At 46.1% G+C, this 18198-nt stretch overlaps 1 protein-coding gene across 2 annotated transcripts in view; it reads right to left on the bottom strand.

The window, feature by feature from the left end:
* ARRDC4 (arrestin domain containing 4) overlaps positions 1-18198 on the bottom strand; it is a 96424-nt gene that overhangs the window by 39476 nt on the left and 38750 nt on the right. For both annotated transcript variants that reach the window (XR_013215631.1, XM_077263400.1), the window contains exons 4-7: positions 14194-14296; positions 11802-12058; positions 9706-9868; positions 8770-8924 (exon numbers count right to left, since the gene is read on the bottom strand). Coding sequence is in view for 1 of the 2 variants with exons in the window: in XM_077263400.1 (XP_077119515.1) it covers positions 8770-8924; positions 9706-9868; positions 11802-12058; positions 14194-14296 (678 nt within the window). In the remaining variant the exon portion in view is untranslated. The remainder of the gene's footprint in view (positions 1-8769; positions 8925-9705; positions 9869-11801; positions 12059-14193; positions 14297-18198) is intronic.

An 18198-nucleotide genomic window follows, 5' to 3' on the forward strand; every position in this document is an offset into this window, starting at 1 on the left:
ATGTGTCAGTGGGGTCCAGCACCGCCAGCTGTTCCCCTGCTGTGCAGCCGGCAACGTGTCCTGCAAAAGCCACGCAGACACAAGAACTGAAATTGAAGGGAACCTGTCCCCCCTCCCCCAGGCGTTTTTACGTTATCCAGCCACCTTGTACAGCGGTAATGCTGCATGTGTGCAAGGTGGCTCAGAAACGTATTCTCCTCGCACATGTGGAACTGAAAACACGTCTGCAATGTGTCCTCTGTGTGACCATTTAACCGTCCCGGTGGTGTGACTTTCCTTTGTAATGACACGCTGCAACCCCCTTGGTAGCGCTGCCCGTCTTCTGGCATCATTGTTTGGCTGCCTGCGCCTCTGCGGCCGCCCTGACCCACACAACGCCCCTCGGTGTCTTATTTATTGGGACTGCGAGGGTGTGTTTGATGGGCAGGAGCAGTGCATCACTTCGCCTGTCCCTCATCTCCTTCCGCCTTCTTCGGACTGTGCGGCTTCATGGCCGTGGCATGCGATAAGGGATCAGCTGACGCCACATAGTCTGAAGCAGGTGTAAGAACCCAAGCGAGAGGCGAACATATGTACTGCGCCAGGCCATGAATCCCAGCCCCGCAGTGTTTAAACTATGTCAATACACTGCGGGGCTGGGATTCATGGGCATCGCGAACCGCACCGGCCAACATTAAATGAGGTCAGAAGATGGGCAGCGCTAACAGCGCTAGGCCAGGGGATAACACGACAGCGCAGACTCCTGTACAGCAAATAACAACGCTCAGGAGGCTGCACCCAGCACCAAGGTGGGATTCTTGACATCTGTGCTGCGTCTCATTACAAAGGGAACTCGCGCCTCCAACACAGTTTGACTGTATAAAGGGCTAAATGTTATACGTGTTTCATTCAGCGTGTGCAAGGAGCGAAATTAAAAGAGCAACCTTTGACTTGTGCAGCACTACTGCTGCATAAGCTGTGGCTCTTCTACTTTCTAACCCCTGAGGGGGGGTTAAAGGTTACCTTTGAAATTGGTTCAAGTAGGCTTCGGCCTACACTCTGCTCCCCCTGCAGAGCCCGGGCTACAACACCGCTCGTTGCTGTCCGGAAGTGCTGGCTGCACAGAGCCAAACACCTCGCCAATGTGTCAGTGGGGTCCAGCACCGCCAGCTGTTCCCCTGCTGTGCAGCCGGCAACGTGTCCTGCAAAAGCCACGCAGACACTTGCTCTTGTACCTTCTGCTCCACATCCTGGTTCCAGTACCGTCAGCTGGTTCCGGGCAGAGCCTTTGGCTTAGGTGCCTCCCTCTGGGTATCCGAGTTCCACCAACGTCAGGTGGTCCTTGGTAGTGCTTTCAGGCACGGGTACCTCCTGCTTAGTATCCGGGTGCCAGTAACGTCAGCTGGTCCTCGGTAGTTCCATTGGCTCTTGGACCTTCGGCTACCCATCCGGGTTCCAGCACCGTCAGCTGGTTCTCGGCAGTGTCTTTTGCTCTTGTACCTTCTGCTCCCCATCCTGGTTCCAGTACCGTCAGCTGGTTCCGGGCAGAGCCTTTGGCTTAGGTGCCTCCCTCTGGGTATCCGAGTTCCACCAACGTCAGGTGGTCCTTGGTAGTGCTTTCAGGCACGGGTACCTCCTGCTTAGTAACCGGGTTCCAGTAACGTCAGCTGGTCCTCGGTAGTTCCATTGGCTCTTGGACCTTCGGGTAGCCATCCGAGTTCCAGTTCCATCAGCTGGTTCTCGGCATTTTCTCAGCCTTCTTGTACCTTCTGCTACATTTCCAAGTTCAAGAGACTAAACACGATGACCCGGAAGAACACCCCTAAGATGACGACGACACCAGAGACGACAACCACCGTGATGACGACGACCCTGGAGACGATGACCCTGAAGACCACCCCGATGACGACGACCCCGGAGACCACCCCGATGACGACGACCCCGGAGACGACGACCCTGGAGACGACGACGACCTGGAAGACCGAGAAGCAGAAGAACAAGAGGCTGCAGAACAAAGAGCAGAAGGACATTAAGCATAACACAAAATATCAGAGCAAAAAAATATTATGTAAATTATAAGCAGAAGAAGACTAAGCAGTGTATGGGGGTGAGTCCGTTCCTCCTCGTGGTGCCCCTGGATAAAGCCTGATGCTGCAGGCCAAACTGAACGCGGACAAATGTAACTGGTTTGTGACAGGCAGAACGGAAGGTGTAATCTTCAAACTTTTATAGATAACAACTACGGGAATGCCTGTCACAAATAAGAATATGATGAAGAAGTTGAATATGATGAAGATAATAGTAAAATAAAAAGAATATGAACAATGTAACCCAAAAAATAATAGGTAGAAGATGAAGAAGAAGATGAATAAGGTGAAGAAGTTGATGTCAAAGAAGCTGATGATGAGGATAATTAAGAAGAAAGCGTGGGAGAAGTAAAAAAGAAGGTGAAGGGCGTGGAAGTAGTGAAACATCAATATCTGACATAAAAAAAAAAAAAAATTACATAGTCAAATTCTTTCTAACGCCGAACTTCATAAAAAAAAATTAAAAATCATGCTATTCTATTACATTGGGCTAAACCTCTGTCCCTTTAATATCTCCGCCACGTCCCCCAATACATCCTACATTATTCTTAGTTGTTTTCCTTCATGTAGAATGAACCTACAAGTTTATAAAGGGTTTATTTTAATTCCGATATTTTCGTCCCATTGACTTGCATTGGGATCGGGTATCGGTATCGGATTGGATCCGATATTTTGACGGTATCGGCCGATACTTTCCGATACCGATACTTTCCGATATCGGAAAGTATCGCTCAACACTAGTAGGGTGATATCATGATTGGAGGCAAGGAGGATTTCCTTTATCTGGTAAAGCACCTTCATGCAACACATTCTGAATCCAGGCCAGAAGGGGGAGCTCTGAACCCGGATTCAGGGGAGCTTCCCCCAGATATATGTATTTTGGTCTGGAGGAGGAGTTAAGTAGTTGTTCAGAGACAGAGGAGAGAGGAGTGAGAGCAGAGAGTGGGTCTGTGCAGCCACGTGTGAGCTGCAGCTCCAGGAGCATAAGATAAAATGAAGGGTTGCGTGTTAGTAAGCATTGGAGGAAAAGAGCAAAGGAAAAGCAAAAGAGCTTTGAGGGGAACTGTGACTGGGCACCCTCTGAGCCGAAGTGCAGGAACTGGGCACCAGGAGCCCAAGGCTGTGTTGTTCTGGTTCAGGTTGCACAGCAGAACCGGAGGGCAAAGGACTTTATGTAATTTGCCCGCACCCACAGCCAAAGGTGAAGCAGTACATGAAGAGCCCAGGTTGTGATAGAGACCCTATAAAAAGCCCTCCATATGGGCAACTGTCCCAGGACAGGAGAGAGAGGACTTTGTCAGGGAGCCACAGGAAGCAAGGACCTCGCATATGAGCTCGAGCAGGAAGGCTTACAGACCTCACCTGGGAGAGGGATCCACCATTGCCTCCTGGTCAGCCGGATCACATCACCACCTGTTGCTGGTACCCTGGACTGTGGCTTATTACAACCAGTAAACCAGGTAAAGAGACTGTAATCGTGTGTCCTCTGTTTATTCTGGCACTACACCACTTTGGCCAAACACACCGGGAGCCCTGGGGACCCTGCTTCACCTGTAGGAAGCGACACCATCTTTGCTGCAGCACCATCACCCCCAGAGAACCCCTTTAAGCAGTGTCGGTCACCTCTGACCGAGAACCACAGGTAGCATCACAAACTTTTATTATTTTCACATCCCCTTTAAAGCCTGTCCCCCTTTTATTTGGGCACCCAGGGCCACGAACCGGGTCGCCGCCACAGTGACCACCCCTTTAACAATGACTGGACTCAGCACCGAGTACCCCTAGGCCCTGGCACGTGACTCAACTTGGCGTCACGAACAGCATGGACCGACCCGGAAAATTGGGTCCTGTGTGCCTAAGAGACTGTGCTTAAAACAGTGATCATTGGACTGTAAATTGCCACCAAAACTGCCACCATTACAGCACCATGTGGTGTGTAGGAGGAGACAGGCTTGTTGTCATGGGCGGCACCTGGAGGAATGGCGCGAAGGCTATGGCCACCCCTCATCAGTATTACTATGTGAGAGAAGTATGCCCATCAACAAGAGAAGTCCGCCTCCTGGTCTGGGATGGCAGTAAGAAGAAAAGGAACCACCCACAAAGACAGGCGTGGTGGAATGAAACCGTGGGAAACCAGACTGAGGAGGAAGTGCCAGAAAGCAACATGGCAGAGGGAGGTGAGCAGACACTGGAGCATGGGGTGGAGTAGAAGACTCTCCCAGCCGGGACCAGCAAGAGCTGTACCCATCACCGATGTTGGATCCAGACCACATGCGGAGAGAACTAGAAGGACTCACCCGGCAGCTCATGAAGATGCAGCGGGAGACTGTGGCTGAGTGGAGGGAGGCCTTCATGGGGAGCCTTACCGGACTACCATCAGCAGCCTTGTCTGGCCTGTAGCAGGAAAAGAGATCCGGCGCTCTGGAAGAGAAGGTTAGGTGGCATGACCCTGACCCCGGCGGCGGAAGACCCGACGGATAGGCCCAACTCACCTCCACCGCTATATACACCTGACCAGGGTTTCGGGGCCCTCGGTGAAATGCCACTGTATGCTGAAGGTACCCCAGCCACCTATCCTGTAGCCACCACTGGGCTCGATGACACCCTGGTGGACCCCCTACCAGTCCCACCAACTCCAAAGCCTGGGGAAATATGCTATTGGCTACACCAGGATCGGGAGGACAGCGACTTGGGTCAGATGGAAGCCCCACTTATCCCAATTTGTGGACCCAAAGCTAGCTCTCTGGAACCAATGGTGTTCGCAGAGGGACCCGCGGAGGAGGACATGATTGCACTCCAGGGGGAGATCTCCATGATCACCTGGTGGGAGCATTGTAGACGTCGGGAGGAGCAGGAGGCACAGCAATTTCTGGCCTGGCAGGCATAAGAGAAAATAGAGAATTTCTGAATGTTAAAGTGACTGTGAATAGTTAAAAATTAAAATTCGTTTATCCTGGCAAAGGAAATAGACAGGCAGCAAGGACCTCGCATACGAGCTCGAGCAGAAAGGCTTACAGACCTCACCTGGGAGAGGGATCCACCATTGCCTCCAGGTCGGCCGGATCACATCACCACCTGTTGCTGGTACCCTGGACTGTGGCTTATTACAACCAGTAAACCAGGTAAAGAGACTGTAACCATGTGTCCTCTGTTTATTCTGGCACTACACCACTTTGGCCAAACACACCGGAAGCCCTGGGGACCCCGCTTCACCTGTGGGAAGCGACACCACCTTTGCTGCAGCACTATCGCCCCAGAGAACTCCTTTAAGCAACGTCGGTCACCTCTGACCGAGAACCACATATGGCGTCACAAACTTTTATTATTTTCACACCCCTTTTAAAGCCTGTCCCCCTTTTATTTGGGCGCCCAGGGCCACGGACCAGGTCGCCGCCACCGTGACCACCCCTTTAACGACGACGGACCCGGCACCGAGTACCCCTAGGCCCTGGCGGGCAACTCACATTCCAGTGTCTTGGATGTCACATGTCTCTGAAAATGCACTTTTTGCATTCACATTTAGACTTCTTCCATCAAAATCTTGGGGATGTAAGCGATGAACAAGGCGAGCAGCAGGCCCGGATTTAGGGGGCCCAAGGGGCCCAGGACGTGGGCCACCCACCAAGCAGGGGCCTCCCACTAATATAGGGATACATTTCTCAAAACATGTAAAATACACGTCTCTTTGCTGTGAATCATTTCTAATGATAAGGAACATATAACAAAAGAGAAACTATTGAAAGTGTAGGGACCTGGCTACGGTCCTACATCTCAGTGGCTGGCGCAGAGTCATGGTGTCAGCATCCACTGACCTGGCTAGCCTAGCCAGACTTCCTTAGTACACTCCCTGTACCTAATGCTTAGCTTATGGCATGCAGCAGCCTTCTCCGATCCCAACAGAAGCTGACGCTACTAAGGTACTTAAGCATGACTATCAGCAGATTAAAGATGTACTTAAACAGATTGCTGATGACTTTGAAGAAAAAAGTTGTGTTCGGTGTGAAGCAGAAGGACTATTAAGACAAATGAATCAGCTTGAAATTGATATTAACGGAGCGCCCCCATAGGGCCGTGGGGTACTCGGTATCGGGTCCTTCGGTTCGGTAGGGATGTCACGGTGGCTGACCCGGTCCGTGGCCCTAGAGGCGTCCGTATCAAAAGGGGGAAAGGTCTTTAAAGTGATAGTGTTCCTGACGCCACTTGTGGTATTCGGTCAGGGTGACTGACATTGCTTATGGGTCCACTGGGGTGATGTTATGGCAGCTAGATGGTATACCTTCCCACAGGTGAAGTGTGTCCCCAGGGCTTCCCAGAGTGTGGATGGTGATGGTGTAAGGCGCGGTGAATAACGAGGACACAAGGTTGCAGTCTCTTTACCTTTTACTGAAGGCTTCAGTGTACACATTCCTGGGAACCGGATCACGGGATAGGCAGAGTCTGGTTGGTCTGAAGGCAAATCCAGAGTCCCCTTATCCAGGTGGAATGCAATAGCCTTCCTATGCGCACAGTAAGACAGTAGGTCTTCACTTGCTTAAGCTCTAATGAAGTCCTCACTGTTATTACTCTTCTCTCTCTGTTCCCCGTGGTCTTTAGAACAAAACCCGTATGACTGATGGCCTGAGGCTTGTTTATAGGGACCCTAGAGACGCCCCAACCCCCACAAGTTGCCACCTGTCTTCTTAGGTATTTTAGGTCGGGCAGCCAACTTGGAATTGACTGTCCTGCCAGTCTCTGAAGCAATGGCGTAGAGCACTTTACTCCCTCGGTATTCTGGCTACTGGGACGCGCACCAGAAGGATGCAGCTCCTCACGTCTACTATCCTCTCTGGTATCCACTTGTTGCTATGCCTTCGTTTCTCACTCACTAGAACACGCTTCCTTTCAATGTCTCTTTCTTAGGATGCTGCCGCATGGGGTGCAGGCGCAGCTCCGTGGACCCTCGTCCTCCTCAGACCAAAGTCTGAATCCGCTGGAGATCACTCCAGACAGCTTGGCCTGGAGACCTTTCTCTCTCGGTCTCCAGCCAGGAACTCCCTAACTTTCTAACCAACCCACCTGTTTTACCTAACTGTGAGGAGTGGCCTAATAGATAGAACCTTTGCTCCCCCTGGTGGAGTGGAGTGTGAAGTGTGTGGTGTGTTTGTGATACCTGGACAGAAGATCTCCTTTATTGCCTCCAGACGTAATATTACTCCCCCCGGTGGAGGAATAACATTACTGCAGCAACCAGGACTCTGGGGCGCTGCATTAACACCACCTTCTGGAATGATATCCTGCAAAGAACAGATGCTACTAGTAAAAATCTACAACACGCAAAACTCGATTTAAAACTGCTGTGGCGTCACTGACCAGCTTAAAAAAACGATGTCACATCAAAGCGTGACTCCTTCAAAATTTATGAGAAGCAAGGCAAAGAGCTGTCTGGTTCATCTGAGTATGTTCAGATAATAACTCGACACAGGCGCCGAAACGTGTCTCAATCCATTGGATTATGGCCATACGGAAGAAGTACAACTCAGCCCTTCTGAAAAATACAGAACAGAAACTTTCTTGCCTATCATTGATGAGTTTATCGCTTCTCTTGACCAACGTCTTCAAGCATATAAAGATAGATCAAGCAAATTTAGCTTTTTTAGCCATCTGAAAGAACTGTCTTCAGACGAGCTTAAGGCCACAGCAGAGCAACTCGTCAGGTCTTATTCAGATGACTTGGACATTACATTTATCGATGAACTGTGTCAGTTTGTAACATTTGCCAATTTATTCACAGACGAGGAGCCAAAAGATAGCAGCACTGAACTTTTTATGTACAAGCTTATCATGAAAAAGGGAGTGCAGGACACTTTCCCAATATTGATATAGCTCTAAGCATATATCTAATTTTGATGGTAACAAACTGCAGTGGTGAACGTTCCTTCTCAAAACTCAAATTAGCTGAAAATCGATTAAGGACATCCATGAAGCAAGAACGACTTGTAAATTTGGCTATCACGAGCATTGAGTCAGATATACTGCATGAATTGGACTTTAGTGACATCATTAGTGATTTTGCAGCACGAAAATCAAGGAAAGTGCCTGGATTGTAAAAAATGAATGATTTTACCTGAATTACTCTGTGTAAATGATTTTTGTAAATAAACTTGTGTTCGTTTCATTTTGTGTTTTTGCATTATATATTGCAGCACCTTGAAAAATGGGCCTCCCTCCAAAATGGGCCCCGGGCCACCCACCTCTTAAATCCGGCCCTGGCGAGCAGTTTCATCAGGACATTAAAGTAATGGAATGCCGCTACCTGGGTTTTTGGAATGACTCAATGATGGCAGATTACTGTTGGATGTTATATAGGGACAACCCTGAAAAATCATATCAACGAACGTCTAATGTCAAGCACTTTCAATTTCTGCTCATATTTTTGTTTCTATTTTGCATATGAAATTATTTTGGTTCAATAAAAACTGTTTTTAAGGGGAAGCATTTTTTTCTGATTCAGAAATGTACAAAGTCACCTGCGATGATTACAAAAAATATTTTTTGTAGACCTGTGTATTTAGTGTAGCAAAATACTCGCCAGTCGTAGTCTTTTTAATACCTTTTACGCTATTTTTCAGTTTATAATTTGTTATAGTGTGATATAATTTCACTTACTAACTAGTGACCTTGATATTTTCCAATTACATTTTTCTTCTTGAGTTGTCATTTTTACCTGGGAATATGGAGGTGGTGGTTGGAACCTGAATTCCTGGATCACTGTAAATGATGGAAAGTGAAGTCCTTCAATTAAGTCACTGTGGTCATAGTATACAGGAGTTCTCCCGGCAAGTTCTTCCTCTGACACGATATCAGCATAATTTGGTGGTGCTAATAAAAGCATAAGTATACTAAAATGTATGTTGACTTTTTATAGTTCTTATCATTAATAGATCTCTTTAACATTGATTTCATCTAAGACATAAAGAATCCCAGGCTATGATAAAGGTAAGGGAAGCATGTGTCCATCAATGGGAGCCAAATTCAGGTTCTGGCTTTTTCAGGGAGTCTTGTACACTATGAATGGAGTGCTACTCTACTCCATTCAACAAGGGGCTATGCAGAACCTTGTTCTCGAGATACAGGATTGTTGGCAGTCCCTGACCACAGTCCACCAGCTATCGGTAATCTATTCTCCACCCTTTTAGCTAAGGAATAAATGGATTCTTGGAAATACTTTTGTAATAAACAGTCATGCTGCCATTCTCAAACTTTCCCAAGTGGCTCTAAAGTTGGCAGTGATTGACAAATGACAACTACTCACACTGGGGGACACAGACAGAAGTGGGTCCCTGTGCAAAAACAGTTTATGGGCACTTTGTAGTTCAACAGGTTTTTGTAATGTACAATTCCAACTGTTTTGGATGTGTATGTGGAAAAGGGCCCCCTTAACTCTTGGGAGCCTGTTCGGCTGCACAGGTTACACCAATGACGTGTCCACCCTTGACTACTCAATTAGTGTTTTTATGTAGCTGAGGATCATACGAGGATGGCGGTTATACTTTATGAAATGTAAGCCAGGGCCATAAGCCATAGCCGTAAGCCATAGCTTCTAGGTTCTACAAGACAGATCTCTAAATCACATACGGTATAATTCTGTAATACTGGTTACCTTCTGGTTGCTCTGACAATGCTAAGGCAAGCCAACTCATGTCTACAGTAGAGTGGCTTGGATCACTTGAATTCCTGTATAAAAATCCATTAAATGGGACTGTGCCAATAACTAGAGGTAGTTCCACCATCAATTTTTTTGCCCCAGGAATGTGTATGTAAACCTGCAAGAAATATAGTACTCGATTATTGCAAATAAAGAAAAACATTCAATGAAAAAATAGATATTTTTCAAAATTAGCTTTATAACTTCTGCCAGCTGATGGAATAGTATGCCAGCTGGCAGTATCCTCCGCTTTGAGGTGGGCGAGCCACCTTAAAGCCGCGACATGTCAGCTGCTTTGAACAGCTGACATGTGCCTGCAATAGGCACCAGTGGAATTGCGATCCTCTCACGTTTATTAACTAGTTAAAGGCCGCTGTCAAACACTGCATTTAACAAGCACTTCCGGCCACCGGGCTGGAAATACGCGCACCGCTGACCCCGTCACGTGATCGGGCGTCATCGGTGCATTGCCATCACAACCACAGGTCTCCTCAAGACCTCTATGGTTGTTGATGACGGATTGCTATGAGCGTCACTCAGTGGTCGGCGCTCATACAAATGCTGTAATTCAGCTACATAGAGGTGATCTGCGCATCACCTCTATGTAGCAGAGGCGATCAAGTTATGGCAGCTTCTAGGCTCCCATGGAGGCTATTGAAGCATGCCAAAAGTAAGAAAAAAATGTGTTTAAAAATCTGAAAAAAAACCCAAAAAACATAAAAGTTCAAATCACCCCCCTTTCGGCCCAATCAAAATAAAACAATTAAAAAAAAAAAAAAAAAAATACACATATTTGGTATCGCCGTGTTATGAATTGCCCAATCTATCAATAAAAAAAGGATTAACCTGATCGCTAAAAGGCATAGCGAGAAAAAACATAAAAACACCAGAATTATGTTTTTAGGTCACCGCGGCATTGCTTCACCCAACTCCAGATCACGAAAAATGGGGACGCTACGGGTAACGGAAAATTGCGCAATTTTTTTTTTTTTTTAGCAAACTTTTGATTTTTTTTTCACCACGTAGATAAAAGAGAACCTAGACATGTTTGTATGTCTATGAACTCACAATGTCCTGGAGAATCATAATGGCAGGTCAGTTTTATCATTTAGGGAACCTAGCAAAAAAGACAAAGAAAAAACAAGTGTGGGATTGCACTTTTTTGCAATTTCACCGCGCTTGGAATTTTTTTCCCGTTTTTGAGTACACGACATGGTAAAGCCAATGGTGTTGTTTAAAAGTACAACTCGTCGAAAAACAAGCCCTCACATGGCCATATTGACGGAAAATTAAAAAAGTTATGGCTGTGGAAAGAAGGGGAGCGAAAAATGAAAATGAAAAACCGAAAAAAGCTCCGGGGGTTAAGGGGTTAAATGTTTTCTTCTGTAATTTTCTGATAACTGACAGGGTTTCTTCATAATTTTTGATAAATTGCAACTGATTGCAAGAGTACGAATCTAAGTGTGTGGCTACAGGGACACTCCAAGTTAAAAATCATCTAATGTTTTTTACATGTTGAATAGCCTAAGGTGGCAGTGTGCTTATCTCTGTTCTCTTATTATGTACTACTATTACATAGTAAGTTTTAATTAGTGTTCCTTTAATAGAGAAGTCGTTTGGAAGCAGCCACTGACATGCCTGCCATGCAAAGTTTATCAAACATTTTCCAATCAGAATTAAATAGGTTCTACAGAGTTCAGAAACTATACTTTATCAATGGGTATAACCTACTGACCACTGAGTTTCCGACCTCTGAAGCTCCCACCGATCCCAAGAATCAATCAGTCCCCCAGTGGTTGTGAAATTTTTCCCTATCCTATATATAGGAAATAATGTCCACCCCTTTAATTGACCAGTATTTAAAATGGTTGTACTCTGAACAATATCATTTTTTCGGGAATGTTTTATAAAGGATTAACAAGAATGATTTACAATATCCAAACCCCATACATTACAGACGTTACGGCTATAAATGTATAAAGAAATAGTACAAACTTGATCTTGACACAAGGACAATAGAAGTCCTACTGTATGGTCTCAAGCATACGTACTGCTAGAGTGTATTGCACTCGGATGATGTGACAGTCTGTAATTGTGGGTGTCACTGGGGGGATTTTTAGAATCTTTCCATTCCAGGTTTCAGTACTTCCAGAAGCTATATGATTCCCGCGCACTCCAGCCAGCATTTGCTTATGTGTTTTCATCTTCCCATGAACAATGAAACTTTGAATTTGGAATATAGCAGCTTTGGGAACCACTAATCGGGATGACCCATTTTCAATTTCTGCATAAATTGGAATGGCCTCACCTAAAAGAAAAAACCCCCATAGCATTACAAATGTCTTCATATTGATAATAATTATGCATTAATATTGTGTGCCTTATTATTTTCCCCAGACAGCTAGCGCACGACATTATAATAAATGCGGTGAAGCCTTAAAAAACAAGGGAAATTTGCTGTTTTGGTGAATTTATTGCCTATATAATTAGTAGAGAAAAATGAATGTTTTATTAATACTTCAGAGAATACATGCCGCTTAAAATTTTTGTCAAAATAGGGCACATAGAATGACAAATTTATTGCAATATGCAGAACAGATTACAAACATTATACTTCACTTTGCCACCGTACTGGGGCCATCATACTGTGCATAGAGCGGCTGTGAGGCCATTATACCATGCATAGAGGGGCTGTGAGGAAATCATATAGTGTATACAGGGGCTGTGAGGCCATCATACTGTGCATAGAGCGGCTGTTAGGCCATTATACCATGCATAGAGGGGCTGTGAGGAAATCATATAGTGTATACAGGGGCTGTGAGGCCATCATACTGTGCATAGAGCGGCTGTTAGGCCATTATACCATGCATAGAGGGGCTGTGAGGAAATCATATAGTGTATACAGGGGCTATGAGGCCAACATGCAGTGTACAGAGGGCTGCGAGGCCATCATACTTTGTATAGAGGGGCTGTGCTACCATTATGATGCATAAGGAGCAGTTGTAGGGCCATCATACTGTGTTGGGTGGGGGAGGATAGTGGAGATTGAGAGAATATTGGACATCATATAGGGGAGCAGTGGGGCATAGTACCATGTATAGAGGGGCTGTGAGTCCATCATACCATGTAAAGAGGGAGTGTGTGGCCATCATAATGTATGTGTGTGTGTGTATGGTGGAGGTTGTGAGAACATTGGACATGTGGGGATCTGTGGGGCACCATACTGTGTATAGCTGGCAGGGAGGCCTTCATACTATGTATAGGGAGCTTTAGTGGCATCATGCTGGGTGGGGAACTCTGTAGGGACATCATACTGGGTGGGGAACTCTGTAGGGACATCATACTGGGTGGGGAACTCTGTAGGGACATCATACTGGGTGGGGGAACTCTGTAGGGACATCTTACTGGGAGGGGGAACTCTGTAGGGACATCATACTGGGTGGGGGAACTCTGTAGGGACATCTTACTGGGAGGGGGAACTCTGTAGGGACCTCATACTGTCTGAAAGCATCATACTTTGTTGGTGTCATCAGAGTGTGCTTGTGGGGGCAAATTGTTAGGGATAATTCAATGAGTGAGTTATCATACTGTATGTGGGCAGGGGATTTCAGTGGGCATCATATTCTATGGTGACTGCCATGAAAGGGCAATTGTGGTGAGTGATAACACTATGGGGCTTCAATAGAAGCACAATCATTGTGTAAGTACTGCAACACACGTCCCTCTCCCTGTTATACAAAGTGGAAGGTATGCCTTTCTGTCACTGCGCCATGACCGCACCTACTCTGGCGAATGTATATATTTTTTAGGAAGTGGAGAGGCCCAATTTTACTTTTCCTATAGGGGCCTCATAATTCCTATATATGCCCATGTTACCTAATAACGAATATATGCAGTAGTGAATAATCAGCACTTCTCACATGTCCTATAGCTTATGTGTGGTCACTGGGGAAGGCTGTACAGGAGGTCAGACTTCCAGAATCCCTCTGAAAGCACTAGGGAGTGATTTCACACTGATGCAGGCAATCTCTTTTCCCTTCCCTGCAGCCACAGCACATGCTACAGCAAGCAGGAAGAGGTCAAACAAACATGGGAGGGGCTACAGGAACATCCTGGGGGAGGGGATGGGGAGGGGTGAAACATAGGAGGACCCTGGCCTAGGAGAAAAACAGAGGACTCTAGGGGCTGTGTGATTAGTGGCCCGCTTCTAGCCCTGGCCCATATTGCATTTGTCACAATTGCCAGATGAACATTGATGAAAGGCAGAAAGTGTGCATATTGTCAAAAAGAAGCATGTAAATGGAGTTTTTCTGCATGAAATGTTTGACAGCGAAGTGAAAATAATTGCTGAAAATGCCACTTATGGCCCAGCTTTCAGGCACTGGAACGGAATCGTTATCAAATTAACCATACCAATATACAGTAATAAAAATAATAACTTACCATTACAATAACCCTTCCTTCCAATTTTGGCACTTAGCGAGATTGGTCCGGAGGCGCACAGCCAGTAGCCAACCATTTTCTCTTTAGATTGTTCTTCCGGTGTCTAGAGAATAAGAGCAGTTCTCATATTACATTGATAACAATATACGCACTGCACAAACATGGTGATGTTAACAACAGACGGCCATTAAAGAAAATATGTCGTGATTAAAAGGTGCAATTACAAGATAGCAAATAGCTTATCCTGATATGAATATGGCAGATAAATCATATAAAAGGCATACACGAGATTATGTCCACCACATGGTCACAATCTACAGTGTTTATCCAGCATTGACGACCTTCAGTGCTAATAGCTTTTCTCCTTTCGACTGGATAGCACTGTATTGAAGAACACACTCAGGAAAAAACACAATACATTACAGGAAAACAGTAGAAAATGTGGTTCTCTTCCTCTGAAAACAAATAACACTTCAAAACATAGTACTGTATAAACAGTCCAAATGTACCAATACGTATCGGCATACATACACACCATACAAAATATACAAACACACTTATGTTAATTTTTTGGTTTAGAGAAAATGGAATATATTGGAATCTGAGAAAAATAATAATTAGAATACAAAAAACAATCACTCTGGAAAATCCTACTTTCCTGCAGATATAGGATTAATCAGTAGGTAAATACAATACTGTTCTGCTGCCTTAGGCTTCTTTCACACGTCCTGATATTTCCAGTCCAGGAAAAACCAGTACTGGATGTATCAGTGTCCATATGTGTAATACTTGTGGCATACGTGTGGCAACCGTGTACCGCCTGTGAGCAGCAGTACCACACGTCGGGTGCTGAAGACAGCTCGCATCATTCTCCCCTGCTGATGATGTGATCAGCGCTAGCAGGGGACAATGTTGAGAGTTGTTTTCAGCTGATAACAGCGAAAGCTGGGAGTATTCGTCAGCCGCCACCTGCTCTATAAATAGATAAAAATACTGGCGTGGGTTCCCATGTATTTTTAATAAACAAACAAGCAAAACTGACAGCTGCGGGCTGCAACCCTCGGTTGTCAGCGTTAGCAAGGCTGATTGTTAAGAAAAGAGGGGTCCCCACACTGTTTTTTTTTATTTTCTTTAAACAATTTAAAAAATCATTGTGGGGTCCCACCTATTTTTGACAACCAGCTTTGCTAAAGCAGACAGCTGGGTGCTGCTATTCTCAGGCTGGTAAGGGGCCATGGATATTGGCCCCCCCAGCCAAAAAATAGAAGTGCGGTGCCACCCAGAAAAGGTGCATCTATTAGATGAGCCAATTCTAGCGCTTTGCCAGCTCTTCCCACTTGCTCTGTGGTGGTGGCAAGGGGGTGTCATATTTGTGGGGTTGATTTCACCTTTGTACTGTCTGGTGACATCAATCCCAAGGCTAAGTAATGGAGAGGCGTTTATAAGACACCTATCCATTACTAATCCTATAGTGTCTCCGGTAAGTGTGAAAACTGTCACCACACCTACTGGACACACTGACATGTGAAAGAGGCCTTACTGAAAGTTTGATTACCTGGAAAAATTAAATTACCTCCTGGGAGTTACAACTTGCAGTAATAAGGGTGTGGATGGTGTGGCTACAGCCACCACTTACTATACGGGCAGGCACACAATTTGCTAGATTTTTTCCAATTTAACTGGATGTTTCATTTCTTTCAGCTCTGTGGGCCTGTAATTTCATCCCGTTATGGCGCCCACAGACCTGAAAGAAATGAAATGGGAAAAACTTTGTATCTATATTCCTGCAACAATGTGGAGGAATGTACAGTTTTGGCAAAAAGTTATGAAAAGGCTTAATTAAAGGGAATCTGGTGCCAGGTTTTTGCTACCTCGTCTGGGAGCAGCATGATGTTGAGAAAGAGACCCTGAATCCAACGATGTATCTCTTAGTTTACTGGGTGCAGCCTTTCTGACACAGAGATTCTAGATTTAGTAATACAGCAGAGCTGAAAAGGTATCCCCCCCCATGCCAGGCGGTGTGTATGTGCACAGATATAGAATTGAGTTTCTTATCACAGAAGGGGGTGGAGTTAGACTAGCACATATACACTGCTGTAATTCAAACAATGATAATCATTAGTAATGGGCAAAAACCTGGATGTCCGCGTCCGGCTGAACAGTTAAAAAAAGTTCAGTTTGTGTACAAGAACAGTACCTGAACTCGGAACCCATTCACAGGAATGGGGGGCCCAAACATCCAGTGTTTGCTGCTCTGTCATGTGTATAATCTGCCAATCTCTAGTGCTCCCCACCAAGCTACCCATGAGTAAGAAGCTCCAGGCTAAATTTTGCTTATGGATATTCACACAGGTATATATTATTTTGTACTACTAAAACATATTCTACTACAACTACTCTCTTTGTCTTACTCCTCATCTGTATGACTATCCAGCCAAGATATTAAGAAGATACTTTGACTTGTGGGTGCAAATGTAACCATTCATAAAACAGTCCCTAAGGAAACAAATAAGATAAAACAGTTTCTGTCAATACTTTTTGCATGCGTGTACATGTGCATTTGTATAAACAATAGGGCATTTCATCATTCTCAGAAGTGTTTTTCCATACATTATCATTAGGGTAGATCGAATAGCTTCGGATAACTCCTTATCCGACTAGATATAGTGCTTACCAAATAGCCACATCGGGAACCCAGATACCTGGAGCGCTTCCGATAATCAGATGTTCGGCTCCGCAGCTGCATGTGTCAAATGTATGGAGAGCCCAACAAACAGGCTCTCCATATGCAGCGCCCCAGAGTCCTGGTCGTTGCAGTACTGTGGCTCCACCACTAAGGGGAGCCATGGTGCGTTCGATGGCACTGAAGGAGTTCCTCCAATCAGGTATCACAGACACCAATATGTTTCACAGCTGGGCCTCCGGGGGGAGCTAAGGGTGCTATTCATTAGGCCACTCCCCACCATAGTGGGTAAACTGGGGGTCAGGCAGGAAGTTAGTAGAAAAAGCTGACTGGATCGAACGAAGCAACACCTAGTGAGAGAGGGTGTTGTGGAGGAAGAGACAGTAGGGTCTCTGCCAGGGGTGGGATCCTGGCAGAGGCTTGGCATTGAAAGAACGTAACGGGACCGTGCCTGCTCAGAATAGCGGCGGTGCCCTAAGAAAGGATTAGAAGCGAGATAGATTGTGCTGAGTGAGAAACGAAATCAAGCAGAAGGAGAATACCAGCAGGGGTTTTGTTGAAAGAGGCAGCACCTTGCTGAGGCGCATTACCGGTGGCCGGAACGCCGAGGGAGTGGAATAATATACAGCTTTAAGCCATACTCCAAACAGCGGCAGGACAGTCAGTCTCAGGCGGGCTGTCTACCACATATCACCTATGAAGTCTTGGGGGGCAATTGCGGGAGAGGGGCGTCTCTAGGGTCCCGGAAGAACTCCAGGCCTACCAGACAAACGGGTGCCGTTCTTACTGTAACATCAGGAAGGGACGGAAGATTAGCAGAAGATCAGTTAATCGAGTTGTGAGGGAACTTAAGAAACAGACACAACAGTTGTGGGGTACTTTCCGTAAGCACAGCAGGGAAGGACTACAACACAAAGCGCTAAGAAGGAAGGCACTGATTTCCACCTGTGAGGAGAACTCTGGAGGTGCCATTGAACCGGCCGGACTTGCGCAGCCTGGTGGACCGGATTCTGGACTGAGGACCGAGAGATCTCCAGTAAAGAGGTAAAGAGACTGCAACCTGGTGTCCTCGTTATTTACCGCGACCTGCACCCCACAACTGCACCGCTACACCACCGTTAACAGCACCTATTTGCAACGGACGTCCCCCACTGACAGACAGGGCCACGGACCGGGTCTAGCCACCGTGACAACCCCAGGACTGAGATCCCCGAGGCCCGACTCCGGGTACCCCTCGGCCCTGCGGCGGTGTGGGGGCGCTCCAAATCTTTGCGTCACGAACAGGATCTACTTAAGCCTGAAGAATCAGGTCATGTGTGCCT

Source organism: Ranitomeya variabilis, chromosome 5, assembly GCF_051348905.1.
Source record: "Ranitomeya variabilis isolate aRanVar5 chromosome 5, aRanVar5.hap1, whole genome shotgun sequence".
NCBI lineage: Eukaryota > Metazoa > Chordata > Amphibia > Anura > Dendrobatidae > Ranitomeya > Ranitomeya variabilis.